The sequence below is a fragment of the Echinops telfairi genome, unplaced genomic scaffold, assembly GCF_000313985.2.
Source record: "Echinops telfairi isolate 266 unplaced genomic scaffold, ASM31398v2 ScPeMD7_60;HRSCAF=208, whole genome shotgun sequence".
Lineage (NCBI taxonomy): Eukaryota > Metazoa > Chordata > Mammalia > Afrosoricida > Tenrecidae > Echinops > Echinops telfairi.
This window is the reverse complement of record NW_022103958.1, coordinates 34,668,533-34,687,160: the sequence shown is the minus strand read 5'-3', so window position 1 is coordinate 34,687,160 and position 18,628 is coordinate 34,668,533. Positions and strand designations below refer to the sequence as shown.

The 18,628-nt window shown below is 49.1% G+C and overlaps 2 protein-coding genes across 2 annotated transcripts in view; one reads left to right on the top strand and one right to left on the bottom strand.

Annotated features, from left to right (window-relative positions):
* Positions 1-10,488, top strand: part of NCR3LG1 (natural killer cell cytotoxicity receptor 3 ligand 1) — a 20,008-nt gene extending 9,520 nt beyond the window's left edge. The window contains exons 3-4 of the mRNA XM_045291143.1: positions 5,806-6,129; positions 9,689-10,488. Coding sequence (XP_045147078.1) covers positions 5,806-6,129; positions 9,689-9,780 — 416 coding nt within the window. The 3' untranslated portion in view covers positions 9,781-10,488. The remainder of the gene's footprint in view (positions 1-5,805; positions 6,130-9,688) is intronic.
* A 5,240-nt stretch (positions 10,489-15,728) lies between these two features.
* KCNJ11 (potassium inwardly rectifying channel subfamily J member 11) lies at positions 15,729-18,443 on the bottom strand. Its single transcript, XM_004711575.2, has one exon. It carries the CDS (start codon positions 18,049-18,051, stop codon positions 16,879-16,881), a length of 1,173 nt encoding a protein of 390 aa, XP_004711632.1. The 5' UTR covers positions 18,052-18,443; the 3' UTR covers positions 15,729-16,878.
* Positions 18,444-18,628: the final 185 nt, after the last annotated feature.

The window sequence follows — 18,628 nt, the reverse complement described above, 5'->3', positions numbered from 1 at the left end:
AATTAATCATTTTACTGGGGCAGGGAAGCTCTTACAAATCTTATAACAATTCATCATTCAATTGTATTAAGAATACTTTTACATATGTTGCCATGAACATTTTCAAAATATGTTCTTTCTATTGAGCCATTGGTATCAGCTCCTTATCCCCCCCCCCACCTTCCCACTCCCGTGAATCCTTGATCAATTATATATTATTGTTGTTATTTTGTGTCTTACACTGTTATCTCCCTTCACCCACATTCCTGTTGTTCGCCCCCCGGGAGGGTGTTTTTATATCGATCATTGCGATTGGTTCCCCCTTTCTCCCTCTTCTCCCCCCATCTGCCCCTTACCCTCATGGTATCGCTGCTCCCATAACTGTTCCTGAGGGGGTTTATGGTACATACCCATTTCTTGACAATGACCTCGAAACGTGCTTCAGTTTCTTTTAACTGTACAAGGTATCTGCTTGGGCTGTAGGTGAGGGTACAATATTCCACGGAGAACTCCTTCAGTCACCACATTTGGAACTTCGCTGGCTGCAGGCAAGCCTTAAGAATCCCTGAGGAACAGCCACACCAGCCGGGGCGGGGCAGGGGGGGGCAGTTTGCTTGACTCTCCGATTCTGTCTTCAAATGACCCACAATTCTCTGCCTTTGTAGCGAGGGTCAATGTCGCACATGTAGGAAATCAAGAAACAGTTTGGGAAGTGCCATAAGCCTAGTGTCAGGTTCTCGTACAGTGGGAAGGCTACACGCCTTAGTAAATCCAGCCAGTGTCACCCCCAAAACCTGTGAGGGCGTGGTGCACAGCGCAGCTCATGTCAACAGGGAATGATGGATGTCAGGTGACGCCACGTGGAGGCCGTGTGTAGAAAGAAGTACATCCGCATTGCTCAAAGTTCACTGCCACCCAGTTGATTCGGCTCATAGTGACCTACAGGACAGAGAGAATTGCCCCCTTGGATTATTCCGAGACGAACTCTTTGCAAGAGTAGGAAGTAGCAAGCCTCCTCCAGAGCAGCTGGTGGTTTTGAACTGCTGACCTTGCATTAGCAGCTCCATGGGTCACCACTAGGCACCAGGGCTGCTCAGCACTGATAGGATAGAAACCTGTTCACTCATCCAGTTCTGAAATTTCTCATCTTTACCGTGTTAAAATGTTTTGCAAATATTTGCCAATGACAAACTAATGTTTTCTTATGGGAAACGGATGATCTTCTCCATTTCTAGATAAGTACAATATGGTCCAGAGTATACTAGTATTAAACTAAGTGAAGCAGCTGGCATCTTTTTCTCAAATGCAATTCAGCAAAGTAAGATATGATACCCCGATTTGTCATTACATTATTTGAAATTTATTAGTATGCTTACTGAAAATCTGTGGGGAGAGGAGGGTCCCCCACAAATCATCACAGGTCCGGTAGGCTCAATTGTACAGCGATAATAAGTAAAGATTATAGTAAAGTCATAGAGAGCATGAGAGGTAGAGGAGAGATTGGAATAATGGAGTCAGACACAATTCATGGTAGCATGCTCACCTCAGCCCCGCTTGGTGGTCCTTGTGGCGGGCGCCCCGCCATGAAAGCAGGAGAGAGCCCTGGGAGCGAGAGCAGGAGCGCGCCCCAACTTTATTGCTAACCAAGGGTTACATCTCTTTTGGGGGACATGATTACAGGTAACCACATGTCACAGGAAGGGGCAGTACAATAGGCATACACATCGTAGGAAGGGGATGTATGATAGGCATAAGCGTGACAGGAAAGGGATGAGCTAGGGGTGTGCCATAGGAATGGGAAGGTCTAGGGGTATACATGTGACAAGATGGGCGGACCCTAGATTCAAGATGGCAGCCTAACCTTGGTCATCCTTGGACGGGTTTGACCTCTCTGGGGAGTGGGCCCTACTTGTGGGATAAACAGTGGTGTCTGCTTAGTCTGGATGGCTGATAGCTCTTAGGGAGAATGACCCCTGATCTACTCCTGATGACCTCCAAGTGTATAGTCATTTGGAAGCAGCTAAGTTTGGCATATATTTGGGGGAGACAACTTGGGAGAAATCCTTCTGTTTCCTACAAAAATCTGTTCACAGATAAATGAACACTTGCCTGCAATGGGTGTGTGCTGTAACCATCACTATGGAATTATTTCAGGATCGCTTGGTTGCCTTGCAGTGTCTGTTTTTTATATGTGTTTACATGATTGTAATACAGAAGAAGAATTACAGTATTTCTAATAAAGGGGACAATTCTTTCATGTGTCAGGGAAAGAATAATGGGGACCAGGCCTTTCCCCCTCTTCTTCAGAGAAGAAAGATATTCTTCCTTTATTTATCATTCATAAAGACCAAATATTGCTTCTCTACCATAAACACCTGCTGTTAATGAATGCTATTATTTGACATTCTAAAACTGCAGGCATATGGTATTTTAAATGTATTAAATATTCAGATAAAGAAACAAGACATAATTTAAAACCTCTGTACTCCTTATTTCTTAAACTGTACCTTAGTCCAAATTTAGTCCTGTTTAATTATTAGAATTTTTAGTCAGGGTAACAGGAATGATTCTGTAGTTTTATTTTTATGTAATCATTTGGAAGAAGAATTAGGTCATATTTTATTGTATGTTTATTGTATACTAAAAACTTCCACCTTAAAAATTCTAAATGACATCTAAGATGATTTGGTTTAAGGTGAGAGCTCTTGCAGTATCACTCAATCTCACTGTCCATGTGTTGATTCCACCTCATAGGAAGCCTATAGGAGAGGGCAGAACTGCTCCGGCGGATTCTTGGAGGCAATAACTCTTTTTTTTTTTTCTTTTCTCTTTTTTAACATTTTATTAGGGGCTCATACAACTGTTATCCCAATCCATACACACATCAATTGTGTAAAGCGCATTTGTACATCATTTCTCAAAACATTTTCTCTCCATTTAAACCCCCGACATTAGGTCCTCATTTTTCCCCTCCCTCCCCGCTCCCCCCTCTCGCATGAGCCCTTGATAGTTTATAAATGGGTATTTTGTCATATCTTGCCCTGTCCGACGTCTCCCTTCACCCACTTTTCGGTCGTCTGTCCCCCAGGGAGGAGGTCACACACAGTTCCATGTAATTGGTTCCCTCTTTCCTACCCATTCTCCCTTTACCCTCCCTGTTTTGCCACTCACACCACTGGTCCTATAGGGCTCATCCGTCCTGGATTCCCTGTATTTTCAGTTCCCATCTGTACCAGTGTACATCCTCTGGTCTAACCAGACTTGCAAGATAGAATTCGAGTCATGGTAGTGGGAGCGGGGAGGAAACCTTTAGGAACTAGAGGAAAGTTGTATTTCTCATCATTATTACATCGCACCCTGACTGGCTCATCTCCTCCCCGAGACCCCTCTGCAAGGGGATCTCCAGTGGCCTACTAATGGGCTTTGGATCTCCACTCCACACTCCCCCCATCATTCACTATGGTAAGATTTTTTTGTTCTGATGATGCCTTACACCTGATCCCTTCGACACCTCGTGGTTGCATAGGCTGGTGTGCTTTTTCCATGTGGGCTTTGTTGCTTCTGAGCTTGATGGCCGCTTGATTACCTTCAAGCCTTTAAGACCCCAGACGCTATATTTTTTGATAGCCGGGCACCATCAGCTTTCTTCACCACATTTGCTTATGGGCAATAACTCTTTACAGGAGTAGAAAGCCTTATCTTTTGCCCATGGGGCGCGTGGTGCCTTCAAGTTGCCTTTCAGTGAGCAGGACTTTTTTTTTAATTTTTAAAATTTTATTTATTTATTTTTAAATCATTTTATTGAGGGCTTGTACAACTCTTATCACAATCTAGCCATCCATCCGTGTGTCAAGCACATTTGTACATTTGTTGCCATCATCATTTTCAAAACATTTGCTTTCTACTTGAGCCCTTGGTATCAGCTCCTCATGTTATTCCCCCTCTACCTCACAAACCCTTGATAATTTATAAATTATTATTATTTTGCCATATCTTACACTGTCCGACGTCTCGCTTTACCCACTTTTCTGTTGTCCGTCCCCAGGTTTCCCCCTTTCTACCCCATCTTCACTCCACCCTCCCGGTATCGCCACTCTCACCACTGGTCCTGATGGGTTCAACTGTCTTGGATTCCCTGTGTTTTCAGTTCCTACCTGTACATCCTCTGGTCTAGCCAGATTTGTAAGGTAGAATTGGGATCATGATAGTGGTGGGGAGGAAGATCTCTACCTACATCTCTCTTAGCTCTTTTATCAAGGTAGTTAACTATATGTGTGAGTATATCTCTATTTGACTACCCTGCTTGATTTTCTCTGCCTCTGAATTATGGTTTCAGAATCAATAATTTTGGCTTATTCTCAGTCATTCAAATATTTCTTCTTTTCCTTTTTTTCTTTGTTCTGATTTTATATATATATATGACATCTTTTGCAATTGTCCCACAATTCTTGAATATTTTCCCTGCCCCTCTCCCTGCATCACAGTGTTTTTGCTTTTTGATGTCTTTTCCATTTAGGAAATCACCTTCAATCTCGCTGATTCCTTCCTTGGCTGTGTTCGGCCTACTGAGCCCATCCAAGCATTCTTCATCTTTGTTCCAGGGCTTTTTATTTTTAGCATTCTCCTTGTCCTCCTTCCTAGGAAATCCATTCCTCGGATGACATTATCCATCTCTTCTTATGCACGGGCCGCTTTTCCCTTTAGAGTCCTGGGCATATCAATTGTAGTGATTCTGATAACTGGAGAAATTTCTGCTCTCTCTGAGGCTTGCTCACAAGTTTGCGCTGGCCTTTTAGGCTGTGTTGAGCATCCTCTGTCGGTTCTTGTTCAAGGGCAGACAAACTGGATCACATCAAAGGAACTGAGGTGCTCCAGGGCCTCCTTTTTTTTTTTTTTCTATTTTGAAAACACTTATTTATTTTAAATGAATTAGTTACCTTTTAAGACAGTTCTATTGGCATAGAATCCATATACCATGCAGTTCAATGGTTTGAATATATTAAAAAGTTTTGTAGTGATCACCACAATAAATTTTAGAATATTTTCTTCATTTTTATCCCCTTGTTATTAGCTCCCTATTTTCCCCACACCTCCCCTGCCATAACTCTAAGAAACTATTATTCTAGTTACTGTCTCTTTAGATTTATCTTTCCTGTATTTCATAAAGAAAATTATAGAAATCCCTTCACCTCCAGCAACAATAATAAATTGAAACACAGCAAAACCTCAATCCCAAAGAAAGCAGAAAATACTGAAAATTAAAACAAATTAAAAATGGGTCAAAATGGGAAAGTGATTACACGTTGGGCTGCGATCCACAAGGTCAGCAGTTTGAAACCACCAGCAGCTCCTCAGGAGAAAGATGAGGCTTTCTATTCCTGTAAAATCTTGGAAACCCACAGGGGCAACACTATGTCTTATAGAGTCAGTATGAGTCAGCATTGACTTGATGGCAGTGAGTTTGGGTTTTTTGTTGTTGTTGTTGTTGCTTATATCTGTATTAATTTACTTTCTGATGCACCCTCGCTAAGGGGAAGGCTAATTTACATCCTTGGCTAATGGTCTGAAGGAATACAATGGAGGCTTAGTCCTCTGGGGACTCTGTAAATAGATTTTGAGCTTTCACGGACATCTATAGCCTTCTGCAAACTGTATGAAGAGCCTTGTGTTTAAAAAGAGCCTACAGTTTTTGGTCTTGTCTGACCGCATGCTCAGTGATGCACAGGTGCATAGATGCGGCAGAAGCATGTTACTGTAAGGCATGGGGAAGAGAAACAGGAGGGTGAGCATTAGTTCTAACTCTGCAGGTCTTCTCTTCCTTGGCAGCGTATCCAGCCTGCAGCTTGTTGCCAGAGACAGCAAAAGTGGGAATGAATGAAGAAATAACCCTTGAGTGTAAGGCAAGTGGGTTCTACCCAGAATTCATTGCCATCACATGGAGTAAGTGGACCAAGGAAGTTCCGTGGTTTGTAGAGATTTCTGAGCACATCAGCACAGCTCCCCTCAGCAAGAACAAGGATGGCACATTTAGCACGACTAGCTTGTTGAAGCTGAAGTCCTCCCTGGCAGACCGTGGGAATGTTTATCAGTGTGTGGTACACCACAGCTCCTCCACCCTGCTGAGATGCAACAGCACCCTGATTGTGAACAGTAAGCACTCTTCTGGACCTTTCCTCTAGTCTTTTCCTTAAGGGGCTGTAATGCAAAACACTGGTGTCTAGATCATGTCAGGCTTTTGCTGGGAATTCGTGGGAAGGACAGAAAACAGACTAGAGAGAACAGAGCTGGATCTGGCCAATGTCAGTCCTAAAGTTAGCAGTCCAGGCCTTAGCCCTAAGTCAGGCCACGTGCTCTGGTGGATGGAGAAGAGTGGCTTTAGTTCACAAGAAGCATCCTGGCTACTTGTCCCTGCCTGCTCCTGGCAGCTTCAGAGATGACGATGGTCTATACCACTTGAAGAGAGAAGCTTGCCAGCTGCTGGGGTTATGGCTTGGGAATAAGAACTGATCCCTGTTGCCTGGGGACAGTGGGCTGTTAGGAACTAGGGACTAGCCCTGCCTGTAGTCCAACCACTGCAAATTGGTGGTTGATAGAGGCTGAACCAGAACTCTTGACTTATAGCCTGTGTCCCCAGGTGTGTGTATGTGTTTGGGGATGAGTGGGGGGAGGGTGAGATTTAATAGTCAGGTGAACCTGCAGATTCCCAAGGTCATTTCTACTGGATCACTAGCTTAAGTCCATACAACTCTTTGCAGACCCTTCCTCTTGGTGGGTGGGATTTCACGGGGCTCATATCCTGGGAGCTCTAGTCATTGCTTTGGTCTAGGGTAGGAGTGACCCTACTGGCCAAATGCACCTGCCTGAAATTAGAGGAATAGAGTAGGCAAGGACTGACTGGAGACCCTAGGAAATGTAGTGTGGACATGCCTGACCAGGTGTGGATGGTCCTGGAGGGAGTGAGAGATCGCTCATGGAAGTTAGTGGTAGTATATGTGTGTGGGGGTGGTGGTGATGGTGGTGTTTAGGGGTGCTAGGGGTTTTATGTGGGTGTGTGTGTGAATAAGGAGCATGAAATTGGAATGTGCTTTTGTGTGTATGGTATGAAGCATATGCTTGGGTGGTATGTTTATAAGTACAAGAAGATGTGTGGCATGTGTGTGCTCCATGATGTTGCATGTGGTGGTAGATTGCTGGTGTTAAACATACTATGAATCTGCAGAGGCGTGTGGGTAAGAATGGAGGGTTCTGAGACATGTGGTCCCCCTGACGGGGACAGTGACACGTAGGCACAGAGATCCTCGCAGCGGCTCTGTGTCTCCTTGGCCCTTGCCGGTAGGTTTCCCTTTAACGCTCCCTTCCTCTTTCTCTTTGCAGAGTCTGAGAAGACTAGTTTAAGGAATATTGCTGTTTATTTTGTAATTTTTTATCATTTCTTTTTGATGAAGGTAAGGAGCTCGGAGGTGAAGTTCAGTTCCCTGAGAACTCAACCCTTGGGGTTTAGGGATGTGGCTGCAGGCATGAGGCTGTCGGGAGTTCTCAGGACTGGTAGCAGGGTGTTGTAAATGTGGTGTGTGCTTGTGGTGGGTGGCTTTTTTCTTCATGTGGTGGTTTGTGACTTTGAGGAAATGTGGATTGTCAAAGCCACCTGGATTTAATATGCACCGAAGAATAACCCTAAGGCCCTGATTGAATTTGACCTTACTAGTTGGAAAGGCCTGCCAGTTTGCCCAGCTGTGCTGGCTTGCCTGTTGCTGGGATGCTGGAAGCGATGCCACCGATATTTCAAATACCAGCAGGTCCAGCGAACAGGTTTCAGCAGAGCTTCCAGACTGCAAAGAAGGTATAGGCTGCCCAATTCTAAGGAATTAGCTACAGAAAACCTATGAATAGCACTGGGACCTTGTTAGCTACAATGCTAGAACCCTTGGGTTGGAAGCTACCAATGAGATGGATTGACACAGTGGCTGCAGCCAAGGGTTTCAGCATAGGAACAATTGTGAGGATGGACTGGGACGAGGCACTGTCTCGCTCTGTTGTACACAGAGTCTTTATGAGTTGGAGCTGCCTAGACATCCAACAATAATAACAGTTCAAAAGGAGCCCTGGTCCCAAGTAGAAAGCAAGTGTTTTGAGGATGATGATGGCAACATCTGTACAAATGTGCTTGACACAATGGATGGATGGATGGATTGTGATAAGAGTTGGATGAGCCCCCACTAAAATGATTAAAAAAGAAAAAAGCCCTGGTTTAAAAGGAGCCCCTGGGCTAAGCATTGGGCTGTGAACCACGAGCGTGGTGGTTCAAACCCATCAGCTGCTCTCTGGGAGAAAAGGTGACGGTGACTGTGCTATAAAGAATTATAGACTTGGAAACTCTAAGGAGCAGTTCTATTCTGTCCTATAGGGGGTTTCAATGAGTCAGAATCACTTAGATGGAAATGGGATTGGGGTTTTGCTAGTTCAAACTGGGCCTTGGAACTATAAGAGGGCTGCCTTGTTCTCATTTATACATATAGAAACCATGGGCCAGAGACGGGAAGTGTTTAGTAACTCTGTGCTCCCAGTTAGGAGTGATCAAGCATCCAGAAATGTTCCCTCTTCTGCATCAGCTTGGGATCTGTGGTGGGTTTCCCCCCACCCCCTACCCCCGATGCTCACCTCTTGTTAACGAGCCAGCGGGATAAACCAGAGTTTATTGGTCTGAGCATGGATTTCTTCCCTGAGCATGGCTTTATCCCCATGGCCCAATAGGAGCCGTGGTGGCGTAGTAGATTACACATTGGGCTGCTAGCTTCAAGTTCAGCAGTTCAGATGTACCAGCCACTCCTCCGGAGCAAGATGAGCCTTTCTACTCCGGTAAAGGTTTACATTCTTCAACACCCACGGGGGCAGGTCAACTCCATCTTATAGGGTCACTGCCAGAATTGACTTCATGCCAGTGAGCTTTGTTTGGTGAGATGCCCTAATCACAGAGCCCTGATGATGCTGTCCAGTGGTAGACCCATAGCTCAGAGTCAGTGGTTCAAGCTCATCAGTCACTCCAGAGGAGAAAGCCATCTGCTCCCATAAGAATTCAGTCTCAGAAAACCCACACAGTAACTGTGTGGTTGGATTGACCCACAAGTCACTGTGTCGCAGTTGACTCCATGGCGCGGGGTTTGGGTTTTGGATTTGATGGCCCAAATCATGGGCCCCTGGAGTTGCCGTTGGGTAAACGTTGGACTGCTAATCACAAGGTTAGTGGTTCAAACCCACCAGCTGCTCTGAGGGTACCTGTTTCTGTAAGTATTTAAAGAAGCCTCTATTGGGTCGAAATGAGTTGGAATAAACTCAATGGCAGATTTCTTTAGTGGCACAAATAGCAAATAAAACAACTGGTTCTTTCAAGATTCAAGGTAAGTGTGTGTGTGTGTGTGTGTGTGTGTTGATTAAAATGGTTGTAGATAATAAATCTCCCTCAGTCATAGGCCTGCCCAGGGTGGAGCTGTGCAATTGTCGGTACATCTCTTGGTCAGTGCTTTGAGACATATGGAACACTCAGTTAATTGGGGCGTGGGGTGGGGGGTGGGGAGAAAATTACCGAAGGGATTCATGGCACTTATTCTCTCAGTTGGACCAGAAAACTGGATAAAAGGTGATTTCAAAATGTTTCTTGTAGTGTTTGTGCTTGATCTCATGTTTCTTGCCTCCTTTTGTTTCTCATATTCAGCTGCTGTCTTGACAGACAAACATCCAGAAACAATCATTCTTCGTCATGAATGTGAAGACGACAGTCATGTGGCAGCCTACAGTGGGGCTTGATGTCCATGCCCTTTGCTGTGTAGCTTTAACTTTGCAGACTTGTCCGGTTGTTCACTGCCCTTGACACTGAGCTGGACGCTGACTGCTTTGGGCCTATATCGTTGTAAGGAAACAAAGACGTGGCGATCTCCAACCTCAGCCTCCAGAGGCCTGGGTGTACACTTTCCCTTTCTTGGACCTCACCCAGAGGAGGGCATTTCTGAGCTCGCCAGTGGGAGATGGGAGCCACGGAGAGCGGTCTGAGGCCAGCCTCCATCCAGTTCAGCTCCTCGACATGTGACCAAAGCTAGCTGACCTCAGTACTGCCACCAGAGCCAACTCTCAAATGTGTGAGCAATATTTTAAAGTCACTGTGTTTAAACTGTCTTATCACATGGCAAGTCTGTGCCTACCTGTCTACCTTGGAAGCAGCAGTCAAGAGATCAAACGAAGCATTGCACTGGGTAAAGCTGCTGCGCAAGACCTCTGTAAAGCATTGAAAAGCTAAGTAAAACAATGTTACTTTGAGGAATAGGGTAGGCCTGGAGCAAGTCATGATATTCTTAATCACCTCAAATGGATGTGAAAGTTGGACATTGAAGAAAGAAAACCAAAGAAGAATTGAGTGTTTGAATGATGGTGCTGCTGAAGAATTTTGAAAGTACCGTAGAGTGCTACTAAAAGGAGTGACGGATCTGTCTTAGAAGTTCGGCCAGCATGCTCCTTGGAGGCAAGGAGGGTGAAATTTCATCTCATGTACTTTGCACATGTCGTCAGGGGAGACTAGTCCATGGAGAAGCACATCATGCTTGGTTAAGATGGACTGGCACGGTGGCTGCAACAATGTGACCACGTGAGCTACGGTGAGGATGGCACAGGACCAGGCGGGGACCTGGTCAACAGCACTTTATAATGCCACCACCCTCTCTCCCATTACTTCCCCTTCCTGCCTGTCTCTTTCCACCAAAGTCTGTTTATTTTTATATAAAAAAATCATTTTATTGGGGGGCGCTCTTAAAGATATTTTAATTAGTGGGAAGCTGGGCAGGCCCAGATACAGACCCTCTCTGCTGAAGGAAGGGTCTGGGATGCCCAGCACAATGTCCTCTTAGACCCCCGAGCAGGTGTCCTGACCGCCTTATGAGATGAGCTGAGTCCCTGCCACCTAAGGACTTCATTCTGTGTATGGCTCCTCAGTGGGGTTTTGTAACTTTATAGAATTGGGACACACACACACACACACACACACAAGCAGCTTCCTAACCAATAGCATCTCCTGTGACCCAGGAGCCCTGTGAATGAGCCAGCTTTCTGGGCCAGGTTTGGGGCATTTGTATGTATCCTTGTTCTACCCTTGCATGTGAATCTCTTACCCTGAAACCATCATATTGGATTAAACCAGACTACCAGCTGGGAAAAAATAGTATTTTTAATGAATTAATTTTAATTTTTTTCCTTACAGCTCTTATAACATTTTCTTTCTACTTGAGCCCTTGGTATTGGCTCATTTTTTCCCTCCCTCCCCTTCCCTCCCACCCTCATGAACGCTTGATAAATCATCAATTATTATTTTCATATCTTACACTGTCTGCTGTCTCCCTTCACCCATGTTTCTGTTGTTCATCACCTGAGGTGGGGGTGGGGGGGTGGGGGGTGGGTGGGTGTTATACACTGATCATTGTGATCAGTTCACCCTTTCTCCTCCCACCTCCCCCCAACCCTCATAGTATCACTGCTCCCATTATCCCACTATCGTACCTGAGGGGTTCATCTGTCCTGGATTCCGTGGGTCAAGAGCTTTTATCTGTGCCAGTGTACATGCTCTGGTCTAACTGGATTTGTAATGCAGAACTGGTGTCAGAAGCATTAAAGAACTGGAGGGGGGGAGCGGGGAGGGGGGGAGGGGGGAAAAGGAGCTGATGCCAGGGGCTTAAGTGGAGAGCAAATGTTATGAGAATGATGAGGGCAATGAATGTACAAATGCGTTTTACACAATTGATGTATGTATGGATTGTGATAAGAGTTGTATGAGCCCGCAATAAAATGATTAAAAAACAAACAAACTAGAGGAATGTTGTATGCTTCATTGGTGCAAAATCTGTTTCTTTTGGTGTGGAAACCTCTGCCTTGATTTTTTCCTTTTATAGCAGGGGTCTCATACAATATTTGTCCTCAAGCAATTGACTAATTTCACTCAGCATAATGCCCCCCCAAATCCATCCGTATCATGAGGGGCTTCACAGTTTGGCAATTTCCTAGTGTGCATGTACCAAAGTTTGTTTCTCCATTCTTCCAAGAGTGGCACTTAGCTTTTTACTATCTTCTACTGGTTACAGTTCTGCAGTGAACATGGGTGTGCATATGTCTGCTTATGCTGTTTCTTATTTCTTCAGGTAGATACCAAGTCAAGGGGTTATGGATTCTATGGTGTTTCTACTCACCATGGTTTGAGGAAGACCATACTGCTTCCCACGGGTTTGTGCGGTTTTACCAGCAGCCCCACCAGCAGGGCAGGATTGGTCCACTCTCTCATGTTACTTTCTTTTTATTATTACTGTTTGAGAGGTGAGAACGCCCCAGGTTGGGAGACCTGGCAAACTCAAACTGCCTGCCGCTGAGTCCTGACTCACAGCCAGCCCCATGGGACAGTGTAGAAGTGCTCCCTGAGTCTCCAGGACTGTGTAGGTGTGACAGCAGAAAGCCTCATCTTTCTTCTGGGGAACAGCTGGTGGTTTCCAACTGCTGGTCTTGCGATGAGCACCCCAGTGCTTAGCCACGCCACCACCAGGGCTCATGGACTTGGCAAAGAACCTGCCAATAGCTTAATTTCTAGGGCAACAAACCCCACTCTCTGAGCCCAGTTTCCCCTGCTCTTCCTTTCTGTCCAAGCTGGAATCGATCTGACACTCATCAGAACTGCTCGAGTTTGGCGTCAGCATGACCAGGACATGCACATCTTCTGTGTGCTTCCATACAAGACAGGGTGCCTGCTCTCTGCACCTGCGGAGATCTCAGAAACCTGTGGGGAGCTGGGCTGCTCTGCTGTGACAATGAGTAGCTTTTTTCTCTCCAGGAAAGGGAGCTCCCTGGGAGCAGGGCAGAGCAGGGCAGGAAGAAGGCACCTGAGGAGAGTCTGTGGGTGCTGCAGAAGCTAGGGGAGTGCTTTCTGGGGCCAGGGCCAGAGGGTCGCCTTGTTGTTGCTGTGCTTAGGGGCACCTCCGTGGGGCATAGGTGGGCCTCCTGGTGAGACTGGCTGGAGACACCAATTCCACAGGGTTAAAAAAAACCAAACTCCCTGCCACCGAGTTGATGTCCTCACAAAGGAACCCATTAGGACAGGGTAGAAGTGCCAAGTGAGTTTCCTGATTGTGACTCCCCAAGACGGTGGGTGCGTGGTGGGTGGTAGAGAGCCCTGTCTTTCTCCTGCACATGCTTGGTAGGCTAGTTTTTCCAGACTAGCAATTCCATTTCACTACAGAAGCAGATGACCTGGCTGCCTCTCCCCTGCTCGGCTCAGGACTTAGACCTGAGACAATGTCACACCATGTTGTGTGAGTTGGGAGAAGGCAGTTGGCAGATGTAGCCCCTCATGCCACACTGCCACCTAATTGGCTAAAGGAAGCCTAAGAGCAAGCGGGAAGAGGTAGGCTTCACCTTTCTGGCTCTCTAGAAAGGCCAGACAGAATGTAGGCTGTCGGCACACCCAAGCCTGCCATCAGTCTTAAATGTGAGACCTTAATGAGCCCCAGGGATCTCTGGAGTGGTACTCCCCTCTTGTCTCTGTGTCCCTGTGCTGACCTGGCCCTTGGAGAAATGAGGTACCCTGACTGAAAGTGGGATTGTGTGGCAGGGGGAGCGCAGGGCTTCTGCCCTGGGTAGACCTGGATCCCAAATATGAGTCTTCTACTAACCAACTGTGAGACCTTAGCAAAGTAACTTCTGATCCCATCTCCCCACCTATCGACTCTTAAGGAGAACAGCACCTCCTTTGTAGAACTAGATCATTGTGGCTCATGCAACTTCCTTTCTGGGTGCAGGCTGGCGAGGACTGACATGTGATGACTGGTGCAGCCATGAAGGCAAGGTATCAGAAACTAAATTCTCATAGAGATTCTTTTTGAGCTCAGAGGAATTTCCTTGTCCTTCGAGAGGGAGTGCTGCCAGCGGAGGTAGCATCGTCTGTAGGTAAATAACCCAGCGAGGGGAGTCCACGAAGCATGGGCTGACTGCCTCTCCATGCTTGGAACTTTCCAGCATCCCCAAGCAAAGCCTAAAGCCTTACAATAGGTGGGAAGCTTTGGGACCGGTGACCTGGTCCTAAAACCCATCAAGTAGGTTTTCCTTGTGGCCAGCAGGTGTCGCTGAGACCTCAGTTCTGCAAGCCTCAGGCTCACTGTCACCAGCCTGTCAGTGTGGCGGTGAGCAAAAGAAGCCCCAAGGAATTTGGCCTGACCCCTGGCCTTAAGGACAGCCAACCAAGCTCAGTGGTTGAACAACTGAAATGGATATGATGTGTGGATTTTACGTTGGTGAAACTGTTAAAAATAAATGTGCAAACAAGAAATGCTGGGTTCTGAGCAGTGCTTTAACCCCTTCCCTCTCTAAACAAAGAGCAGCTCAGTGATGAAGTGACAGATGGGGCAACAGAATTGGGACCAGCAGTGGCAGGTTCCTGGAACCCTCTGGAGTAGCCTTGGACAGACCCTCACAGACCAGACTAACTCCCAGGTCTCACACTACCACAATGGCCTTGGCTTGTTATCCTATCTCTAACATTCGCCCACTCATCCATTCATTCATTGGTTCATTCATTGAGCCCTTATTGTCAGGCACAGGGCTGGATCTGACTCAGTACCTGATCTCAAAGAGGGAGGGGACCATCTCCTTCCAGGAGGCATCCTCCAGTCTGGCCTTGACTGGATGTCCACAGGCAGAGATGAGACTGGGAAGTCACAGCAGAGGGCTCAGAGGTCTGAAGGTCATTAATGTTCAAGGAGCGGCTAGGGAGGCAGCCAGGGTGGTGGGTGGGACCCTGGCGAGAGAACAGAGGAAGGCCGGCCAGGCAAGTAAAGCCTAACATGACTGGCTAGGAAGTCTGGCCGTGGCCCGGAGGTGACAGGGAACATCCTATGTGTTTGACATAGGAGGGAATGATCACAACCACCTTCCAGGACCGCTCGCATGCACTGCTGGGGGGAGGGCTGAAGCAAGAAACAGGCAGTGGGTGTTGCCCCAGCACCTGTAATCGTTAATAAATCAGCAGGATAAACCAGAGTTTATTGGTTTGAGGATGGATTTCTACCCTTGCCAGATAGTTCCAAACTAATATGTTATCTGAGTTGGGAGGGGCGCTGAATCAAGAAGGCGATGATGCAGAGAAGCTTGGGCCTGAGACAAAATAAAAAAGGACCTGCTCTTAATATCGGCTTGGCCACATGGCCGATTCAATGGCAGTCAGAGGCATGAGCACATATTGAACACATCCGTGACTAGGCACTTAACATGCTTTTTCACTTATTCTCCACCAAAATCCTATGAGGTAGGTAGGATTAGTATCCCCATTTTATAGAGGAGGCAGCTGAGGCACAGAGGGATTAAGTTACTGGATTCAGGTCTTAAAGCTACAGAGAACTAGGTTATGCTGCCAGGCAGCAGCCTGGCAAGTTCATGCTCCAATTACTACGACCATGCATAAGATGTCCCCACCTCTTTCTCTGAGCTCCTCAGTCTTCCAGCAGAGTCCTGGGAGTGGAGTCAGACCCGAGGGCTAGAAGTCTAGTGAATGTCCAAAGGCTGAGATGAGATGTCCAGAGGGCTGGGCCACCTGAGGCCTAAGGAGCCACGACCTCGTCCCAAGTCTTGCTAGGGTCCTCTTGATTAGGAGGTGACAGTCGCCAGCCCCTGCCCTCCCAGTCCACCAGCATACATGCACCAACAGCTCGGCCTTCCCAGCAAAGAACAGCCCAGAGTGCAGGTTATAAACGGGGAGGTTTTATTGACAGCGGAGAAGGCAATTCTGGGCTCACACACAGCACTGGCCCATGAGTCCAGGCTCAGAACCAATGGTCTCCTTGCCTCAGGGACCTTGCTCACCCCTACCATCCTGAGCTTTTTAACACTTCCCTTCCAGCAATCCAAATATGGAGAGAAGGTGAGTGACAGCCATGGGCAGGAGAATCAGGATTGGAGAGCCATGTAAGGCTTGTAGTGCCTCGCAGGTCTCCAGGGCCCCTCCCCAGCCTCTCTCTGAGTGGTAGGTCAGCAGCTGTTGCCTCACCTTGGACTTGCGCCCCCTCCCCCAGGACAGGGGACAGAATGGACACAGGCAGCTGAAATAGCTCCAGCTCATGGCGGCCTCACTGCAGAGGCTGGTGTCAGGGGCAAGGGGCACAGGTCCCAGTGCCTCTTCTCTGGGCACCTGTCCTCCCATGGCCCAAGTGTCCCAGGACTCAGCTAAACAAAGCCTCCTCATGTCACCTACCCCACTGTGGTTCCCCATTTCCTGACCCGAGTCTGCCCCTCTGAGGGGAACGAGGGCATCTGCAGCCCTTCCCTGGCTGTGTAGGCCCCACAACTCCAATCGTCCGCTGGGAACTGCTCCCTCAGCAACCATGCTGTCTAGCCAGCCTACCATTAGCCCATTATGATTCCCGGGATCAAGGAGGGCTGAAGCTGACCCCAGGCATCTCTTGGTGACACAGAAATAGAACAGCACACCTCCAACCTGGGGATTGCCTTTCCCACTACCCGCCAAGGAGATTGGTGGGCCTTGGGGGGCCTCAGACTGGCTGGAGACTCAGCTCTGGGTCCCAGCACCTCCCACAGCTTAATGCTGGGTGGGTGAGGTGTGAGCCAGTCCTGAGTTGAGGCTGAGAGGAACAAGGACCAAAATAACCTAGCTCTTGCTGAGGCCCAAAATAGCACGGTGGTAGTGACAATGCCTTGTAACACGGTGGGCGAGCAGCAGGGGGGGTGGCTGAGCTGAGGAGAGCCCAGCCTCACAGATCCTGGCCTGGGCCACAGGGTCCACACCACTGTCCACTCTCTACACCATACACACTGCCCATGAGCACACAAAGGTGTGTGCGTGTAGCTCGCCGGGCCCATGGCGTTCATGACTCAGGACAGGGTATCTGGAGAGATGCTAAACTTGGGCTTGGCCTTGGCCACCGCCATACTGCGCTTGCGTAGGGGTCCGCGGCCCGAGGTCAGGGGCAGGGCGTCTAGCAGGCTGCGGTCATCATTAAGCTGATGGGCGGTGTAGAGTGGCGTGGGCACTTTGACGGTGTTGCCAAACTTGGAGTAGTCCACAGAGTACCGGCCGTCCTCCTCTGCGACAATGGGCACAAAGCGCTGTCCCCACAGGATCTCATCGGCCAGGTAGGAGGTGCGGGCCTGGGTGGTGATGCCCGTGGTCTCCACCACACCTTCCAGGATGACGATGATCTCCAGGTCCTGGTGATGGTGCAGGTCGCTGGGCGCCAGGTCGTAGAGCGGGCTGTTGGCATCAATGACGTGGTAGATGATGAGCGGAGCCACCAAGAAGATGCTGTTGCCCCCGACACCGTTCTCCATAGGGATGTCCACCTGGTGGAGGGGCACCACCTCGCCCTCGGGGCTGGTGGTCTTGCGCACCACCTGCATGTGGACGGTGGCGCTGATGATCATGCTCTTACGGAGGTCGCCCACGCGCAGCATGAAGCAGAGGCGGCCCTGGCGCAGGGCGATGACCGCGTGCTTGCTAAAGATTAGGGTCTCGGCCCGCCGGTGGGCCTGGGCGGTCTTCATGAAGATGCAGCCCAGCATGATGGCGTTGATCATGAGCCCCACGATGTTCTGCAGGATGAGGATCAGGATGGCCAGCGGGCACTCCTCGGTCACCATGCGCCCGCCAAAACCGATGGTCACCTGGACCTCGATGGAGAACAGGAAGGCGGAGGAGAAGGAGTGGATGCTGGTGACGCAGGGCACGGGGCTGCCCTCCCCGGCGGCCAGGTCGCCATGCGCGAAGGCGATGAGCCACCAGACCATGGCGAAGAGCAGCCAGCTGCACAGGAAGGACATGGTGAAGATGAGCAGGGTGTGCGGCCACTTGAGGTCCACCAGCGTGGTGAACACGTCCTGCAGGAAGCGGCCCTGCTCGCGGATGTTCTTGTGGGCCACGTTGCAGTTGCCGTTCTTGGACACGAAGCGGGCCCGCCGCTCACGGGCTCGGTATCGGGGCTCCGCAGGGTCCTCCGCGAGCCGGGTCAGCACATACTCCTCGGGGATGATGCCCTTGCGGGACAGCATGGCTCCAGCGGCACCCGGGGAGGGGACTCCCCCATGGGGAATGCCCCTCTGACCACACCGAGTGCCCCAAAGCAGGCCTCACTTTGGGTCCCCTCCCTGCGACCCTCTCACCCTGGGTCACCCTCACCCGGTGCTGGCCTCACTTGGGACTCTTCCCTCTGGGCCCTACCTCACTTCTCTCCACTAGCCTCCTCACACCTCAGCCCACCTGGCTATGCCTACTGAACCTGCCACCTAGCCTCCTGCCCACCCCGTCCTGGCTCCTAACTCACTGCCTCCCACTGGCCAACCATCTCTGGACCGGCCCCCAAGTCTCCCCACTCCGGCCTGGTTTAAACCACCTCCAAACTACGCACCTCGGGATCTCACCAACAGAGCAGACCTCACCTCCACCCCCACCCGACCCCGTCTCCCACCTCTTCTGCCAGGCCCCCGGCTCCCCTCCAAGCTCCCGTTCCACAGCGTGGCCAGCCCGGTCTCACCTCCAGATAAGCCCCAATGCCCCCCCAGTATCGCTCCCGCCGCTCTACGGATCCCCCGCCAGCTCTGCCTCCCGGGGATCCCGCACCCCCCGGAG